The sequence below is a fragment of the Westerdykella ornata genome, assembly GCF_010094085.1.
Source record: "Westerdykella ornata strain CBS 379.55 unplaced genomic scaffold EI97scaffold_11, whole genome shotgun sequence".
Classification (NCBI taxonomy): Eukaryota; Fungi; Ascomycota; class Dothideomycetes; order Pleosporales; family Sporormiaceae; genus Westerdykella; species Westerdykella ornata.
In genome coordinates this window covers 148,961-167,904 of record NW_022986861.1, presented here as the reverse complement: position 1 = coordinate 167,904, position 18,944 = coordinate 148,961, and the positions used below count along the sequence as shown (strand labels likewise).

Below are 18,944 nucleotides of genomic sequence, written 5' to 3'. Positions count from 1 at the left end.
TCACGTCCCCATCTTCTCTTCTTCCGCTCATCTCTCGGGATATGGCTCTCTTCGCGACTCAACCACGGACTGACAGAGAAAGAATGCTCATGTGCGAGATATCGAGAGCTAATCCTGCCTGTCGACCACCGACCTGCTGGTAGATGGGACATCTTTACTCCTTTCATCCCACGAAAATATTATACTTCGAGACTTCGCCTGTCTGCGGGAGCAGCATGCGCGCCATTTCCATTTTCCTCTAAACCTCAGTACAGATATCGTTGCGGACTTAACGATAAGCCTCATGTCGTTGCTGGTCATGCAGTATTGGAAATCTAAGTAATGTTAATGAGAGAATAATTGTAAAACCCACGTCCTACTGTCCATTAGTCTCATCTGGCTTCGGGGCTAACGACCAGGCTCTTCTCCGGATTCATGCATTGGCTAGTAACCGTATGGCGGGAGCACTGCTTGTAGTGAAGTTGAGCCAAAGACCGGCGGATGAGATAGTGGAATGGCAAGTGAGAGGACAACCAAGCCTGGACGTTTCTTCCACTGCCAGAGGCGGAAGCGAAAAGGAAAAAAGAGAAGTTGAAAAAAGGAATGTCCCAATAGACCGAGGGTCTGCTGAGCGCAAGTACTATGTACGTTCTACTCTAGCCGCTTATCAATAGGATGTCGAGGTATCCAGATACCGAGATCGTACCGTGTAAGGTATACTGTAGTCATAAAATCCCAGCTCAGGCAAGATCTTCACCTTCTAGCTCGGGCCCATAACTCCGATGCATGTTTGTGGAAAAGCGCAAGGCCGAGGAAGAGGCGATTGCCTGTCGACCGCGAACTATTTCTTTCTAGAAGACAGCGACCTCGGTAGCCGCTGCTCTCGTTGAAGGGTCCAGATGGGTGAAGAGAAGGACAACCATGCGTCTTTGACTCTAAAAATATTTGTATCATACGTCGATTTAAGCTTAAGGTTGGAAGGTTCACGGAAGGCTTACCGCCACAGCCCGGTACGGGGCGAGATGAATCCCTCGCGAATCCGTCGCGGATAGAGTTTTTACGATTTCCCACTCTTTACATAATAATGCACTTGTATTGAGTGTACTGTAGTATACAACACCGTATGCAAAAAGGTATCTTGAGTTGAAGACGTCGATCTTTTGGAATAGCGTTGATTACCGGCGCATCTGACGATCCTGTCCCATCGGACCTCACAATCGGAAATTCGATGAAGGCCTCGTGGGACGCACGTGGCTGAACGGCCCCGCTAAGTCCGTTGAGCAGGCGAAAAGTTATCCGAATGTGGGACCCAAATCCGTGCCGGATGGTCGACCGTCGATAAGGTGCTCAGGCAGGCCAAGATGTGTCTACCCGGCCTTGAAGAGCGAGGAGCCAGTCGTCGATGGCAGCATACGGAATATCTCTCTGACTTGCCCACATCGAGCCTCGGGGTCTGTCCATCCGGCTTGGTTGTGCTGACAGCACAATATTGAATCTGCGTTTTCGAAGGTCATAGAACGCCTCGCGTACTATGGTATCATGCATAGAAGTGGGTAAAGGCTGCCAGGGCAAATTCTGACCTGCATAGATTCCCAGGGTCCTGCAGGGCTGAAATGAACCAAACACTTCGAATATTGTTCCATGACTATCTTGTGCAGCTTCTCTGCCGCGGAGGCGGTGCCGCCAGAGCCAAGTTGCACAAGTTCTTGTGGGGCATTCTCTGCCGTTTCCAAAATCGAGATAGACTAGAGGCCGTCCCACATAGTGCAGTGAAACGGGGTTAAGGTCGGAGAAATACTGCATGCATTCCGGCAAAGGACGTCAATTCATCTCGATAGCAAAACAATGGGCGAAGGGGAGTGAGCGCTACTTATTAGTACTATGAGCAGAGTAGTGTAGAACTGATCGCTAGATTGCCCGTGGTTGTCGTCTTATATCGAGAAATATCGGTACCGAGATCCACAGATTACCTGTGCACAGAACACACAGATCGAATGGGTCGGACGCCCTGGATGCATTGCGCGGTTGAATGAGGTTTCACCTGCGAATAATAATAATGGTGAGGCGCAATATTTTGAGCAAAGAGAGATGCGGCCTTTCTGAACTCTTGTTGATGTTCGCGCTCGACTTTATCATGGGTTACCCAGTACCTCGGTGCGGCCATGCTGCTGAGTTTGGAGCGCACTTAACCCCGTCAATTTAACCGCACGAGGTCGACCTCACAAGACTAATAATAAAAGACGCCTCCAGCGACGGAGGCGGAACGTGTGAGAGCGTAGGTCGACCACCCATCACACCGAGTTTCGTCCTTGTTTGGTGGTTGTGGCTGGAGAGGAGAGTCATGAGTGGACGTCAACGCCAGGAACTGGTCTGGGCGTCTGCGAACTTCGCTCCGGCCAGCATTCCAGAAGGTGGAGCTGTATTGCAATTCGAATTTATTGGAGCCTGTCCATCTCAGGTACAGCTCGCCGCGGTGAAGCAGGGGTCCAGGAAGATGGGGCGAGGCAGGCAAACCTTCATAAAGAGAGCTCTGAGCTCCATGTTGATGGGACCTTCGGCGAGTTTGTCAATTGCTTCCTACACACGTCTCTCAGGATGGGTCGAGCTTCTTCTTTGGTTGCGCTGCTTTCCGTGGCAAATGTTATCTTAGGTCAGGATGTTGCCGCTGCTGCTCGATGGATTGGAGAGACCAGGAAGGAGAATGGTGTCACCTACCAGTGCAAGTGCTACTCGGACAACGCCTGTTGGCCGATTGCCAATGCTTGGAGCAAACTGAACACCACGGTCGGCGGAGCTCTGAGACTTGCTCTGCCTCCGGGTGCGCCGTGCTACCGCTCCGTTAGTGGTGTGCCGGCTGCTGGATCGACGTATGATGCTGCCGAATGTGCCAATGTCCAGGCGAATTTCAACAGCGAGCAGTGGCTGTAAGTGTCTGATCACTGAGAAAACCGTCGAGCGAAATTAACTTGCGAAGGACTGACCACCCCGTGGCCGAACTATGGCCGTTGTACACCAACAACACCTGCTTACCCACGTCGAATCCGGATGCCACCTGCACGCGAGGTTACTATGGTGACTATGTCATCTTGGCAACGAAGGAGGCTCACATCAAAGCCGGTGTGGACTTTGCGAGGAACTACAATTTGCGACTGATCATGTACGTTGCGTCGCCGAGCTCGTGATGTCTGTTACTGATATTGAATCAGCCGTAACACTGGACATGACTTCATGGGCCGCTCGACCGGCTACGGTTCCTTGATCATAAATACTCACAGCTTCAAGAAGACCCAGTTCATCACGAAATACAGCGGTCCCGGCGACTGGACTGGCAGTGCTGCCGTTGTCGGCGCTGGCGTTCAAGGTCGTGAGCTGTACCGTAAGGCTTTTGCCCAGAGTCCGAAGGTCGTTATCGTTGGCGGAGAGTGCCCGGTAAGTAAGCCATGCTTTTCAGAGGTAATTTTCGCTGACAAGTAAAACAGACCGTTGGCTGGGCTGGCGGTTACGTCCAGGGAGGTGGCCATGGACCTCTGTCCGGCATCTACGGAATGGGTGCCGACAACGTGCTGCAGTTCAAGGCCATTACTGCCGACGGAAACTATGTCACCGCCAATGCCAAGGAGAACCCGGATCTCTTCTGGGCCCTTAAGGGAGGCGGCCCTTCCACGTTCGCCGTTGTAACTGAGGTTACTGTCAAGACATTCCCCGAGGTTCCCACTGCTGCCACTATCCTGAACATCAATTCCACGCATACCTCTGACCAGGCTGTGATTGACGAAGGTTTCCGCATTTTCCACAGCCTCTCCAACCACTATGTTGACAACGGCATGTTCGTCTACTTTGAGCTGAGTGCTTTCAATGGTCTCCACATCCAGCCGTTCGTTGGGCCCAGGATGAACGCCGCAAAGATCCAGGAGGTTCTGAAGCCTCTCTTCGACGGACTCGATGCCGCTAACATTCCCTACTCGACTGTTACCAAGGAGTTCCCCACCTTCTTCGAGATGTACATTGACATGTTCGAGGACGAGGCTCCCAACCAGAACTCCATTGTGGGTGGACGTATCTTCACTAAGAAGGATATCGCGGAGAACGCCGATGCGATCGCTGACGCCCTGACCTTTGCTAGCCAGCCCCAGCCTGGTGTCTTTGGTATCTCTGTTGGTCACATTGTCAACCCTGGCAACGGAGTCCCGACGGCCGATAATGCAATCCACCCCAAGTGGCGCGAGGCCAGCAGTTTCGTTATTACCAATGTCATTGTGACCGGTCAGGAGACCTGGGATCAGAAGAAGGAGTTCGAGAACATTCAGACCAATGTTGTTGGCGCTCGGTTGCGTCAAGCCGGTCCCAACGGTGCCGCCTATGTGAACGAGGTGAGTTGACCGCACTCTGCTAATGTCTCTCCCGTCGATGCTAATCAAATGGACAGGGCGATCTTTACGAACCCAACTGGCAGGAGGCGTACTGGGGTTCCAACTATGCCAAGCTTCTTCAGATACGTCAGAAGTGGGATCCTAATGGTGTCTTCTACACTCAAACCACACCGGGCACTGAAAACTGGTCTATCCTGGACTATGGTAAGAAACTCTGCAAAAAGGCATAGATGGATGAGATCTTCTTATGGCGGCGTTTCTGGGGTGGAGGATTAGCATGCATATACTTCACTAGTTAGGACATACAATTGTGCAAGATAATAAAGTCATTGACAACATTTTGGCGTATTGAACATTGGCAGTGTTGTTGATGAGATGGTAGTTGGATTTAACATTGCGAGAGTGTGGCCATGACATAGGATTTGTTTCTTGTCGCGCTAGTCCCCAACAAGGCTAGCCAGTTTTATCAGGGTCCATCACGTTTGGACTCCATGAAACAATCGATAACCTCTCGTCATCGTTCTTCCTGCCACAGCCATCGCTCTCTTGCTCTCAGAATTTGGTTGGGGACATATTTGCTGCTATCACCTTTCACTTCGCGGCCATTCTGCCGATCATATGTCGTCTTGATGTCAAGCGTCGCGCCATTGACGCATCGACAACGGCGTGATTCCAAACCCCAAGCTTCCCATCTCTCGAATTTGCACGTTACACAGCGGTCGCTCTGTAATTTGGGGGAGTCGCGAGCTCTCCCGGGCGTTCCGGCGTTCGCCTTGTGGCATATGACACCTCTACTTCGATCTGTTTAGGCAGATCCCATTCATGTCGTTTGAATGCCTCCCATTCTCAATCCTTTCCTACGGGCCTTCTTCCGTAGCACCCTCCCCAGCCAGTGCTCGCCAGTTCATCACCATGTATGTTCACATTGAAGTCTCAGTCTTATATGTAGCTGACTGCGCTCATCGCAGATCCTCCTAGTACCCACAACTGAAGTCCTTCTTAACGGGCGCGATCGCGACACGAACGCAGCGTATTCAGACCTTTGCAGCTCCGAAGAATTCCTCGCGAGCCATGTACTTCGAGTACCTGGAGGCGTCGGACCGAACAACCATGTCAAGGACGGCGCGAGTTTCAGGGAAAATCGAGGGAAGGCGAAGCAATACTCCACTGCCAATGGCCGGACAGTGATCGTCAAGGACGCTTTTGTGTACAGCAACAAAGGTTTGTGGAGGCTATACCCTACATGGGCAGCTGGCTGACAAAAACCAGGATTCAAAGCATTGAACCAAGCACAGTTGTTGAACGATATCATTTTCTACCCGGACACATTCGACGCACAATCATGGCTCATCTATTTTATTTCAAGACCCCTCATCGGCGTGTACGAAGTGACCGCCATCGTCCCTGCCATATTACCGACAAAAAAAAATTCCAAGCCTTCCAACGAAGACCGGAGCAGTCTCACCAATGGCGCAAGCTCTGCGTCGCCGAAAAAGAAGGAAGTGAAGTCGTTTGGGGAGCTTCTGAACCACTTTCCTATGATTGCACGTCAGATGCAGCCGGGGCTGGAACGACTGTTCAAAGAGTTCGGAAAAGAATTGGAGAAGCCACTGCCGCCTACACCATCGGAAGGGTCGGAACGCGCGTCGCGAAGATCTCGAAGACGTAGCTCACTCTCATCAACCGAGAGCCTGGCATTTTCAACGCATAGCAGTGTGTCGCATGGACCGACTTCATTCGTCTCGAGTCTGGAGATGAGCCGGGAAGAGGAGATCATGAGGACGTCCCTTGAGACCGCAGTGACCGCCGCGATAGATCTCTTCCAGATGGTTGACAAGCAGCAACTATCGCTACTCGGGGCGACTACAGACTTGACAGGTCCAATTGTGGAACGCATGATAGAGCGATATGTTACCGAGCAGCTTCACCATACCATCTTGTTCCCACGCTTGTGCTCGATTCGACACGCCGACGATGTTGACCTTGAAAGGCGCATGCGGGATATGGTAGATGTCGACATCTCCCAGGTCGGTGTTGACGTTGAAGGCGGTGGCAAAGGCAAGCGGGAATTGGCTATACGCTTGTCTAAGGGAGTGGACATATTCAAGAAGATGGGCGTCGCCGACAGTCCCCAAGAGATGTTGGAGATCCTGCTAGCCGTACAGAAGCATATCACAATGCGGGACCTATCAGCAGAAACCGAAGGAGGGGTATCGACCGTCAAAGCCGATGGAGACCCTTCCTCGGAGAAGCAAGACCAGTTTCTTGCGATCAATGCAGACACTCTGGTATCCTTGCTTCTCATCGTTGTTATCCGATCTTCTGTGCGCCACCTCCAGGCGCGGCTATCATACATGCGACATTTCATCTTCATTGACGATGTGGAGAGTGGCGAAATGGGGTATGCACTTAGCACCTTTGAAGCCGTCCTTTCCTATTTGATGAGGGACTCCAACAGTCTCAGGCGATGTAGCCGAAAAAACAACAGGTTATGGCAGGCTATTAAGGGCGGTGATATTGCAACGATGAAATCTGTCTTAGAGCCTGATGGATCACTTTCCGACGAGACAGATTCAGAAGACGGTACTGATCCGGAGCCTCGGTTCAGAAGGACGAGATTTGCGACTAGTTCGGAGGACGACCATTCTTCTGTGAATGGTGCCGACTCTGGGAACGGAGAGGCGGCCCAGGATGATTTCGAACCATCGCTTCCACGTCACAGGAAAGTAGACGGTCCGTTGGCCCACATCTTCCCTTTTCAGCGGGCACCTAGCCCCCCTCCACAGAAGGATTTCAAGGCCAAGAAGAAGGTTTCTATGGATATAAGGAGTCTGTCAGGCTCATCAGCTTATTCATTCAGGTCGCGGACCACTCTCGATTCCCATGGCAGTGGATACGAAGGCGACACTTCCATCGAAACCCTCTCTAAGACTCGGGGATCTGAAGGAGAATCTCTGCTTATGATGGCCATCGAGCATAGGCAAGATTCAGCACTGGCTTACTTGCTCAACCTCTCCGCGTATTATTCCTGGGAATCCGTGTTCGACGATTCCAACAATGAGGGTACGACTTTAATGAGCGCTGCAGTCCAACTGGGGGATATCAAGACCACTGACACTCTCTTATCCTACATCCTCGACAAGTTTCCTGACGAGGCAAAGATCCGGACTTACTTCGAAAAGACGGATAGTAAAGGGCGATGCATGGGTCATTACCTCTTTCACCAGCCCAACCTTATCGATCTCGTCGGACAGCTGGTACCGTGGCGGTTGAAGGATAAGAATGGACAGACTCCCCTCTTCGCGCTATGTAGATCTTACGATCACGATGAATATCGCACTATGGTTGACAAAGCGCTGGTCGCTGCAACGCAGGCACAAAATGATGGACTGCCCTTACACCTTGACGAGCATGTAGACAACAAAGGGAACAGTCTACTACATATCATCAACGACCCGTACATTGCCATGAAGCTACTATACCGGTGCGACTCAGATGCCAATGCGGCGAACGACAAACAGTTTACGCCTCTGATGGTAGCGAGCAAGTATGGCCGCTTGGAGCTTGTCAAGGTGTTCTTCCAAGATGCAAGAGTTGACCTCTCCGTGAGAGACCATCGAGGATTGACCGCTGTAGAGCTTGCAAAGGATGATGAGGTTCGTAACCGCATAGACGACCTTGTTCTTTTGACCAACGAGCCTGGTCCTGATGGCAGAATTACCTCTGTCGTCAGGTCCTTCTTTGTCGAAGACGGCACCGTCCGGCTGGTGGTAAAGTCTGGAGCCCCAAATGGAAAGTCATCCATCACGATCACAACCTGTCGCCGGTCGGTGGAAGACTTTGAAAGTCTGGCGAGATGGCTTGCCCAGGAGCATCCGGCTTCATGGCTTCCTTCCATAAACAACCTTGCTTCACCTTTCCTCATACCGCCTCGACCGTCACGTTCGATATTGCGCGATATACAACTTCGTTTAGATGCGTTTCTAAAGATCCTTCTGTCGCATCCGACTTTCTCCACTCATGAGATGGTATGGGAGTTCTTCCTCGTGCCGGACATCGACCCCTCAATGCTTGCAGAACGTTCGGCGCGGAAAGCCGAATTGCGCGCGGAACGAGTGCGTGAGGAGTACGTACCCTTGTATGACGTTCGGGAAGTGGAGCTGTTCATACAGCACGCGAGAGAGTCGGTTCGGTCTCTGCACCACGCATCCAGGGCGGTTGTGCGGCGGAGTAACAAAATGCGTAACACCAACTCTGATCTCGTCGATGCAGTCAGACTTGCAGATATAGCGGTCAAGTCTCTGAAATTCCTTCCTGAACCCCACATCCAAGCAATGGAACGTTACAGCAAAACTTTGACTCAGAGTGAGGCCGCGCCGCTCGCAGGCTTCTACTACAGCATGCAAGGAATATCAGAAACAATTACCGCCATATTAGCGGCACTCAGCCGACCGTCGACATTGATAAGTGCTATGTCTGCCGCTCAGAAGAGTGTGGATCGCCACAATCTTTCTGTTCGACGCTCGGATCGCTGGCCTCTTGGTTTATTGGATGACGCTCGCAACCGCGTCCAGAAAGACGCCCTGGAGAAGATGGGAAAATCCATTGAGGAGCTTGATGGTCTCGCGAGGGAGCTAAGATATACACAGCAAGTTGTGGCCAGCGAGCTCGCTAGCTGGCAAGAGCAGAGAGTGAAGATGGAACGGAAGGCCCTCAAGGATCTGGCGAACAAGATGGTGATAACGGAAAGAGCCAGGTTGGAGAGCATGAAACGAGCTGTTCGTGAACTAGGACTTCCACGTCCTCGGAAACCCGTTGCGACCGAAGGACCATCAACTGTGGAAAGGCCATTGGATGGGGGAAGCGCTCTCAACGCAACTATTGAACAGAGCACCGTCGGCAAGACCGTCGAACGCAGTGACCGTAACGTTCAGGTGGTGAGCGGGAATGCGGATGCAGCGGGAGAAGGACCCTTAGTCTCCGAGCCATCACAAGAGCCGTAGTAGAAAGCCGGGCGCAGACTTTCTTCGATCTTTCTTGTCAATGATTTATGTTTGGTTTGCTGGCAACTTCTGGATACCCTAGGCTTTAGATGAGCTCCGATCTCTTTGACCGGCTTCGCTCTTACAGTTTTAATGTGATCCATATTCATTTCAAGATTTCTGGGGAGTGCATCTAGCATGTAGGGATCTTGAGTGTCTGGCTGGTTTTGCGGGAACACTGTTGAGGTGTCAAAGTGCCTTGTGTGATTTGTGTCTGTGTCCATGCAGAGATCAGATTTCGTTATTCTTTGTCTCTTTGCCAGCTCCGCTGAATTGCCGTGCTGTGCACCTTCAAGCTATGACCGGGAAACGCAGCATAAACTTTTAGAGAGTGAGGACCTTGCCAGACACAGTATGGTGCTATCTATATAGGCGGTGACACGCTCGCACACCGTTTGTGTTGTAGTAATATCGTTCCCTTTCAGCATCCCTCACTTGAACCGCATCCGCAGTCTTGATTATTGCCTGGTAAATATTTTCGCTCACAATGCGGACCCAAGGCTACAATGTTATAAGGATCCGGTAGAAACGAGGAGGGCAAGATGAGTTCATGCCTACTGGTCCCTTCGCTTCCGCGCCATCATCTTCATCCAAACACTGCCTCCGGACGAGGGCGCAGATTCTATGTCACCGGCGATGTCGTCGCGGGTATGAGGAAGTCAACGACGAGCCGACGACACCGGAGTCATGCGAGAGATATCACGCAAAAGAGTACCTGTAAGGGGCAGGAGTCGAGGATTCTCATTCGGTGAATGAGGTGCTGGAGAGTGTGCCGCCGCTGGGGCAACAGGGGTTTAACCTTGTGACTGGGGAGATGGATCATATTATGGAGTATGGGAGCGTCTATGAGGAGGATAGTGAGAGGCGAAAGTATGTCAAGTGTATGGAGGGGGCGGAGGAGAGTTTTATACCGGCTTTGGGGAGCTTGGGCTGTTGCGGTATGACTTTCGTCCGTAGAGTATTGTGGATCGAATCGCAATAGGGCACATGCAGTGCTGAGATATTCAAATATATGAGCAGTGTGTATGGGTTTGCAGGCTTGTATTCCAGTTACTAAAGCACTGGCTTATGTCTTCTTCAAATCTTTGCGGACTGGCTTCAATCTAGGCGGCAAGACTTGCTACCACTGGTAAGTGTCTTGCTACGGCGCTCAACGTCTGAAAATGGAGCCGGCTCCAGATTAGCCGTCTCGCTGTGACAGGCAGTGGGGTTTTGAGTTGTAGAGAAGGTTTGGACATAATTCTGCATCCATTGTCTTAACGTATGATGATCAACTCGATTCACCTTTCAATAACCAGATTTGATGACAGGCAGGGCTTCAAGAAGATTCTAACTTCCCACCTTGTTTCGATGCGCCTAACTGGCAACGGCTCGCTCAACTTAGCTGGTAAACGTCGAAAACTGAACTTTCACACTGTCACTACCGTCAGAACTTCTATCTGCTACCCATCACAACAATGTAATTACACCATTGCACTATCAATACGGATCAAGTGCATAACAGCGCCCGTTCCCTCCACTCGGATGCACTCCTTGAAACAGTCCAATGCCAATAGTGCAACAACTTCACGAGCCCTTTCTCAACATCATCACCTTCGAGGATTACATGAAGTCCGAATCTACCGACAGAATGGCAAGCCCCAAGTCTACGCCCGCATAGTATATGCGCAGCTGACTGCATGATGCAGGAGAAACATCGCGTCCGCACGTTTTGCTGACCGAAACTTCTAGAATATATGGCTCACTGCGTTATATACGAGGCATGATATATCTCCACGCGAGTATCATTAATCTGAAATCTGATAAGCGACCCGCACGGGAAGGTCGCTCTCCGGAGGAGGATGTTTGCGGATACTGAGCTTCGGCAGTAACGATGCGCAAAAGCGATGAGCATCAATCGAATGGCTCGTTGCGGTTAATTAAGATTTGGATATTACATTAGTTCAAGTGGTCAACGGTTGACGATTTTGCAGCTCCACAAATGCTTGTACTTTCTGCCGTGATCCCGCAGGCGGTTCGAAAATCTGTTAATATGATTCCGATCAGTCAACCTCGAGAGTACGGCCAGATCCACGATTTTCCAGGAGCTGCCTGGTTCTGTACACAACAGCATGAACGATCGCATGCTGGCTCACTGCATTTGAAGCTCAGTCTCGCATCTGAACACGACCGATATTCAAATGATTTCTACCGCAATGCCGATCCTCAATCATGATCAAGTGCATCAGTAAAAGTACAGAAACAGAGTCCGTGGAACCTCCGTCGAACGATTTATGCTGCAGGGTACATCTTGCCCTTTCTACCCAGGACAAGTTACTCACCGATCAAGGGATCTTTTTCGGCTGTTCCCCGAGAGGACGACGGTACGCTCGGTAGATTACCGCATCTCGGTTCCACATTCCACGTGGGTATCACGTTTCTGGAACAACTTTCCTTTCCGCAACTGCGGACAACATGCAGGATATATGAAGTTCGGCGAGGAGTCGGGCCTTTATTATATTGAAGTCGTACAACCGCGGGTTTGCGTCAGATTTACTGGGACCGGTATGCACAATGTGAACAGCGTCTAAAAGACGCAGCAATCATCAAGAGCGTAGGAGAGTGGAGTATGGTATCATGTGGATGTGACACTGACCGTAGGAAGGGTCAAGCCGATTTGAGTCGAGCACTGTCCCTCACCATTGGTATACGAGCATTCGAAGCTCTTCGAACCGGGGAAGGGTCCACCCGCAACTGACTAGAGTTCGTATGCTCAAGGACATACCAATAATGCTCCCCACTACTGGTTCAAGACATGGGAACCATGAAGCTTCGTCATCGACAGCCAATGGCTATTCCCATCATCAAACTCGACAACGCCGTTTCCGTATATCTCGCACCTCAGCCACAGGCAACCAAACTGCCGGAGCCGCCATCGCGTTCCTCGTGTTTGCGGCTGCGGAGATGTGTGCACCCAGTTATTAGAGTTCTACTGTGTAGTACAGCCCTGGAGAAATACTGCTGTTGGTTGATGATGTCAAGTACGAGACAGGTCTTCGTGGTCGGCAACGAATCAATCTATCTAGCTTGCACACCTGTACAAGGGGTCCCAGCTGGGTTGTAGCCCTCACCTACCTACCATAGTACGGAGTAGATATTCCTGGATCCGCTGGAGATCACTCAACATAAATACCATACATAGTAGTGGTTGCTGCAGGGAGCTACGTATGCGAGGTCGGCGACCTTTCCAGGTCACTGGTAGGCAAGTGCGGCAGGCAAACGGCTGCCTCTGCTGTGCGACTCTCAAATTTAGCCTGTTGGAGGGGGAGTCTCAGCATCGCTCAGTCATGCCTTACACACCTTCGCAGAGGCGCTTCCCAAGTTGTCAACATCATTGTCGTGGTCGCCTTCTCCTCACAAGCACGCCTGGTGATGGATCTACCCCCCAACTGGACCGTTAAGGCGAGACCACATTCTGATATGCCCTGCTGCCAATGCGTGGACAAAATTAATGGCCAATACGAGCACGGCTGCAATCTACGTGCTTACGGCTCACCATCCTACAGGACAATTGCAAGACATGGGACGCACAGCCCCCAACTCCGATTCTTTTTGGAATGGAGATCAACCTTCCGCATTAGGGTGCCCTGTCGCAAGGGTTTTGCCTGGCGCTGAGCCCAAAAGCTTGAGCGACGGGTGGCTGGGACCCTGGTCGTCATCCTGCGATAACCTTACCGTTCATGCTAACCCGTCTGGGACTCTGGGCGCCAGACTGTGAATGGAAGCGGAGTGGACAACAAGACTCTGACAAGGGTTTATCAGGACGACCAGTCTTGCGCTACCCCTTTCCGTCTGTTGTCACCAGACTGTACGTCTCGTTCACGAGTTCTTAGATACAGTTTCGTCGCTGCCGCATAAATTGCCGTCGCAGCTTTGCCTCGTACTGACGAAGGCTGCATTGAAGGAGCCCTCAATCGGGGAAACAGAGAGAGATAGTGTTCTGGATGCCGCAACGAGACATCCGTTAGAGCGCAAAGTCTCTTCACCCCTGCGCCAAAGCTCGATGAGCCTATCCTCTCAAAAACCCACCTTGGCATAATCTGGAGGAATGTTGTACTGTAGTAAACCTGAATGCCCACCCAGCTTCGAATCTGATCTTTGATCCTTCCCTTCGTAACAATTCAATCAGTTTGCTTATTATCGCCAATGGCTACTCCGTTGATATAGTCAGTGATGACGGCAGCCCTATTTATGATTCGATTCTCGGCTGGGGTAGAAGCTGCGTGGTATAAACCTTGGGAATGCTCGACCTGAAGGCCCTTAAAATTGTCGCTGACATAGTCGAAAAACAGGCTCTCTGATGAGAATATCGAGCGGTATAGTAATGAGTCCCGTCTCTTGCGAAACAATAAAGCATGAGAAAGCAGTCCACGAACGCCTACCTTAGGGTACCCTAGGGTAGACCAAAACCAGGGCGTTGTCCGTTGCTCGACCTCTAAGAGGACGGCCAGTTTGTAGAGCGCGTTTTAAGGGTGGATCCAGCGGAGAGACCCACCGCATCGCAGCTATTAAAGGATCGTTGGGTTTCTGGCGAGTAAGTGCGACTATCTGAACTTCATCAAGCTCATCGAGTTTCGGAGTCTCGCCATAACTGCCTTTCGTGGTCCGGAAGGTATTCTGCTCCCATATTCCAGTGAAAAAATTTCTCAACTTGCAGATCTTCAAGCTTCATAGGTTGTATGAACAACCCCGGTTTGTACATAGTAGGTGACTTCGTCTCTTAACCCGGCTTTTTCTATTCAGTACCCATTGTGCCGACGTCGTCGGTTTAGTAATATTATAACTATCCGAAAACCTGCTGTTTTGCTGCCTTACCACGCCGTGAGTATCGACGTCGCACAACACAAAGGTAACTCGCTGTCTGCCAGACTTTCACGGGAGTGATTTTATTTAGCACATGGACGCAACGGCATTACCCCAAGAAACGCCCCCTGCGCGATTTCTTCAAAAACTCCAGCCCGTGCGAGTGCCTGTTTAAACTTCGATAACGGCGTACGAATCGTTTGATCTGAAACGTACGATCGTGCCGGCCCGCGAGGCGCGCACGTTCCGCGTCTGCTGCATCGGTTGTTTCGCGCCGAACAGCATTGTCCCAAGATCCATCCAAGACGGTCAGTCAATCAATCATCCATCACTCCACATTCAGTTCTCCTTCCCTATTCATAGATCAGCGACGTCCCACTTCAGCACATGGAAACGTTTGATCACTATGATTAGCTCACAAACGCCATCACACACACGCGCGACCTCACCCCAAAAGCAGAAAAAGCGACAAACCGTCAGTGGACCAAACCACGACGAATGCGAGGCTGTGGCCTTGCCTCGCTCGCTCAGCCTTGTCCACGGCCGCCTTCACCCTGGCCCCATCTATCTTCGCCGTCTCCCCGAACCAGGCCGGCTCCACACACATACTATGTACACAGTACACACAGAGAAAAAAGACGTCCTCCCAGGAGCGGAAACTGCCTCAGCCCAGCCGCTCACACAAGACGAACTCGCACAAGTAGTAATTATAAGACGAAGCGTACTATGTATACCAGGATGGTGCGGGACGCCGCGGTACCGGGACCAGGGGGGCTTAATTAAGCTGCTCACGCTCACATCACGGACAACCTTTCTAACCTAATATAAAAGGAAGGTGCCTTTGGTAAGAAACGATTGATGGCGTTTTGGGGGCCACGAGCCTCGGGCGATCCAATGAGGCCGGGAGCTCCTCTCATACCTCTCATAATAGTAATAGACAGGCAAAAAAGGAAGGAGCTTATCTTATGGATTGGGAATGCTGGGATTCACCCTGGCTCTTGGAAACTGGATTGCATGGCATCGTGGAAAACGTGCAGTTAATGGTTTCTAGACATGGGTGTCCTGCGTAAGGATGGGGGAGGGGCCTGGAGTCCCACAAACGGTTCTGGCATTGTGCGGTTTTTGGTTTGGGAAATGTGAGAGTGAGAATGAGGTTGGTTAGAGCACTTCCTAAGCTGGTGAGCGGAAGTTCTAGCGAAAGAGGCCTTGCTTATTCGTGCTGATGGACGGACGGTGGGGAGCATGAGTTGGATGACAACGTGGGGGAAGCACGTGGGGGAGGGGAAGCGAAATGGTGGTGTTGACGATGGAGGAATTGACGTAGCGTTGTTGGTATTTCTGCAGTTGAAGCCCTAGGCGGGGCTTGTGGTGTTGGGAAAAGAGGACCTAGGCTGGGAAGGGCCTGCAAGGTACATGTACCTTTTTCACATGATATTTTCGTGTTGTAAGAACCTTCTGGCAATATGTGTTTCAATGTTTCCGCTTGTTGGATCACCGTTGTTGGGAACCTGGTCGAAAGGTACCGAGGATGGTGAGGACAATTCAGACTGGATACCTGGGTAAGAGTGATACCAAATTATTCGCCCATATCTCTTGGATCCCAAAGCGACTTCTTCACATCAACGCAACATCTTCCTCACCACCCTCTTCAAGAGGTATGACGTTGGCCCATCATCAACATGTGAACACCCCCATCAAAAACCCAACAACACCATCATCACCTACTTAATCACCTAACCAACGAAAGACAGCGATTTGAGCCTTAATGATCCTCTCATTCGCACCCACAACCCATAAAATATTAAAAGGATCAATACCGTTGCGCGCACGCGCACAAAATCGTGGCTATCAGGCACCTACCTGCCTACAACGGCGAGGCACAGTGCTCGCAGGATCGATAGAGTTTATCCCTGGATCCCTCGATTTCCTTTCGTTTACCCGCTGTCCTGTGTGTCTCGCTACAGCGTGGAGCGAGCGTGGGGATGACGACACTGCTGGCGTGGCGCTTTCCCTCTGAGAGCATTTGCCTTTGATCGTGATGTTGCAGTACTGTGGTGTGGCAGACGCGTTCTTCAATATAATTCCAACTGCACCTAGTCTATATACAGATCCTCCTTCCCCTTTCTTTCAGCCAAGCGAGCTGCCGTCCTTGCATCTACAGCAAAAAGGAAGGTGGGTAGCTGCCCCCACCTCAACAACCAAAATATGTACAAGCGGAATGTCTTCCTCGGGCCATGATAGGGACGGAATGAACGAAACAATAGCGAAGAGGAAGTCTAAAAACAGCGAATCGTTACTCGCATACAACAGAGAGCATGAAACTCCAAATCAACATATGCTGCGCTTTTCGTGAAATGATTGCAGCAACATCATCCAAAACGACTGGTGCTAAAACACACCGAACCAGCACGGCGCGGAATCAGAACGTCATAGTCCGAGCCCTCATCTGCTGCTGCTGCTGTTGCTGGTGCGTCCGCGACGCAACCTGCCTCCTGACGTCTTCAGGCGCAGTCTTCATCGTGATCTTGAAGGTATCGCGCACGCGCGTCCGAAGCAGAGACTCAAGCGAGGCATAGACGCTAGCATCAATGCCGGTTTCCGATGCGCTCGCCGCCTTGCAGTACCGGTCTTGGAATCTGTCGATGAGCTTCTCGATCTTGCGGAGCTCGCCGAGAACATGATGTGTGCGGATCGTGTCCTCGTCGTCGCCTTCGCGGGAATAGTCGCCCGCTGATGTAGGCGTATGCGTGAAAGCCTCCATGGTTGTGTTGATGGAGGATTCTGCGCCGGGGTGGTTCATCACTGCGATGGCTTGATACCAGGCGAGGACCTTCATGATGGTGAATGCGATGGTGGTGGAGAAGTGAGGGTTGGTGGAGCAAGCGCAACCCAGTAGTACGAAGAGCTTGTCTACTGCGGCTTTGGTGGTGGATAGGACGGTGTCCAAGGTTGGGAGAGCGCCAGTAGCTCCATTGAAATCGCCGTGTGTGGGCTCTGACGGCGGAGGGTGTAGGCTGTTGAGGGTTTGGAAAGCAAACTGTGTGCAGTCGTGTTTAGGCATTGACGCAGAGGCAGGAGGAGTGGGAAGAGGTGCCGGGATCATTGGTGAAGTAAGAGCCATCTTATCCGGGGAAAACGTAGGAATAGAGTGCCGATCTGGTGACGGGAAGAATTGAGGACTCGGGATTGGTGCTGGGTCTCTCAACCCATCCATAAGGAGGTCCGGTTGACTGTGCATACTGATCGTTCTGGAATGTGCTGCAAAAGGTGAAGTCGGTATTGTGATCGGTGGCACGCTCGTGAACGTGTCAGTGGGGCTTTGAAACACCAATCGGTCCTCACTGGACCAGCCACTGGCGAAGGTCCCTTCGTCCGAATATGGAGACTGGCTTCCATCAAAGCCATTGGCCATGAAGGCATCCGCATAAGGGTACTCGGGCGTTGGGGGAGCAAAGAATAAAGGGTCATTTGGCTCTGGTGAGCTCTCAGCAGTGTAAGAAGTGGTTCTTGGGATCACTGTGGGTCGTGGTCCCATGTGCAAAGGTGCACACGAGGTAGCCGGCGACACATCGCGCATGATAGTGCCGTCTGGATTACGATTCTTTCGTGGTTTGCCCAGTCTAGGATGTGCGTTAGTCACAGGCAGAAACAGGATACTTTAAATTCGTACCTCATGGATGGCGAGTAGTTGCAACAGATGCCCATATTCCCGCAGCGTTGGCATGTAGGTCTGACCTGAGCTACTGTCAAAATACTGTTCAAACTTGAGACGACGGACGACGCACCTTGTCGCACCGAACTTTTGCTCGGGAGCAGGCGTCGCAGGAAGCTCGAAGCTTTCGAGGCTTCTGCTCGCCGCCGACGTTAGTGGTCACCAAAGTGCTCGCCGGAAGAGTTGACATTGTTGCAACAGGTGGTGATGATTGCTGGGGAGGGAAATGAGGAGGGACAGCTTGAAACATGTTGGATCAAGTAGGCAGAACTGCGAGAGGGTGCTGAAGGGGAGCTGAGAAGCACTCGGCCAGTTGTGTTATATATGGACCTCGATGCAGCACAGCAACAGGGTGTAGGTCCAGGGTGTGCAGCGCTAGGTCCAAAGGAGAAGGGATCTGGAAACCCTTGAGGTTCGTCATGGAACCCCGGATGGAGGCGCATCTGAGCGGCAGCGATGTTGGGTTGGGGCTGAGGACACAGCGTCTTACGAGTTAACGCTCGGCGCTGCAGGGCAGACGCTCTGAGCGTCACCCCTCCAGGATGATGCAGTATGCGCCAGTACAAGTGTGGGAGGTGTCGAGCTTATCACTGAAGGACTCGACAGAGCTCAACTCTCGGTGCAGCTTTCTTTGGACACGATGTAGATCCATGATGAGCTGAATCCTGCCCGGTGTTGTCCTGCCCGACAGAGGGGATGAAGGAATGCAGCGGCGCCTGGCTGCTGGCGAAGCACTGCGTCCTGGCACACGAGGGAGTATAGCCGGTTGCGTGAAGTAGATTACCCCTCCACGAGGCAGTGGGAGCGTCGTCCACAGACTCGGGACCTCCTCTTCCAGTCGTTCTTTGAGCAGGCGTGATACTGTGCCCGTAAGTCTAGTGCTGACTATAACTGATCTATCGTCACCTCGCAAAAGCCTTCAACACCATCGCAACCTGCCTCTGGGTCGGTAACCAATTGCCCTGCCATATACCGAGTAATCCCTCTGTGGAACTCAGT

General features: G+C 51.6%; 3 protein-coding genes across 3 annotated transcripts; 2 read left to right on the top strand and 1 right to left on the bottom strand.

Annotated features, from left to right (window-relative positions):
- Positions 1 to 2,132: 2,132 nt before the first annotated feature.
- Positions 2,133 to 4,608, top strand: EI97DRAFT_467332 (FAD-binding domain-containing protein). The gene is made up of 5 exons (XM_033801592.1): positions 2,133 to 2,903; positions 2,954 to 3,136; positions 3,186 to 3,408; positions 3,459 to 4,349; positions 4,406 to 4,608. Exons 1-5 carry the CDS (start codon positions 2,575 to 2,577, stop codon positions 4,577 to 4,579), a joined length of 1,800 nt encoding a protein of 599 aa, XP_033653625.1. The 5' UTR covers positions 2,133 to 2,574; the 3' UTR covers positions 4,580 to 4,608.
- A 258-nt stretch (positions 4,609 to 4,866) lies between these two features.
- On the top strand, positions 4,867 to 9,564 carry EI97DRAFT_398723 (uncharacterized protein). The gene is made up of 3 exons (XM_033796402.1): positions 4,867 to 5,263; positions 5,318 to 5,570; positions 5,619 to 9,564. The coding sequence occupies exons 1-3, from the start codon at positions 5,183 to 5,185 to the stop codon at positions 9,350 to 9,352; spliced, it is 4,068 nt and encodes a 1,355-aa protein (XP_033653624.1). The 5' UTR covers positions 4,867 to 5,182; the 3' UTR covers positions 9,353 to 9,564.
- A 7,055-nt stretch (positions 9,565 to 16,619) lies between these two features.
- Positions 16,620 to 17,996, bottom strand: EI97DRAFT_48096 (uncharacterized protein). Its single transcript, XM_033802037.1, has 2 exons — positions 17,904 to 17,996; positions 16,620 to 17,853 (listed from the first exon to the last, which is right to left on the bottom strand). Exons 1-2 carry the CDS (start codon positions 17,936 to 17,938, stop codon positions 16,653 to 16,655), a joined length of 1,236 nt encoding a protein of 411 aa, XP_033653623.1. The 5' UTR covers positions 17,939 to 17,996; the 3' UTR covers positions 16,620 to 16,652.
- Between the last annotated feature and the right edge of the window lie 948 nt (positions 17,997 to 18,944).

What these genes read in the sequence shown, in the direction of transcription:
- EI97DRAFT_48096 (XM_033802037.1), bottom strand. Translation starts at nt 17,938, where the DNA reads ATGGGCATCTGTTGCAACTACTCGCCATCCATGAG. An exon ending in AACTACTCGCCATCCATGAG is followed by an intron (nt 17,854 to 17,903) that starts GTACGAATTTAA and finishes CGCACATCCTAG; the next exon opens with ACTGGGCAAACCACGAAAGA.
- EI97DRAFT_467332 (XM_033801592.1), top strand. Translation starts at nt 2,575, where the DNA reads ATGGGTCGAGCTTCTTCTTTGGTTGCGCTGCTTTCCGTGGCAAATGTT. An exon ending in TTCAACAGCGAGCAGTGGCT is followed by an intron (nt 2,904 to 2,953) that starts GTAAGTGTCTGA and finishes TAACTTGCGAAG; the next exon opens with GACTGACCACCCCGTGGCCG. An exon ending in TACAATTTGCGACTGATCAT is followed by an intron (nt 3,137 to 3,185) that starts GTACGTTGCGTC and finishes ATATTGAATCAG; the next exon opens with CCGTAACACTGGACATGACT.
- EI97DRAFT_398723 (XM_033796402.1), top strand. Translation starts at nt 5,183, where the DNA reads ATGCCTCCCATTCTCAATCCTTTCCTACGGGCCTTCTTCCGTAGCACC. An exon ending in GCTCGCCAGTTCATCACCAT is followed by an intron (nt 5,264 to 5,317) that starts GTATGTTCACAT and finishes CGCTCATCGCAG; the next exon opens with ATCCTCCTAGTACCCACAAC. An exon ending in TTTTGTGTACAGCAACAAAG is followed by an intron (nt 5,571 to 5,618) that starts GTTTGTGGAGGC and finishes GACAAAAACCAG; the next exon opens with GATTCAAAGCATTGAACCAA.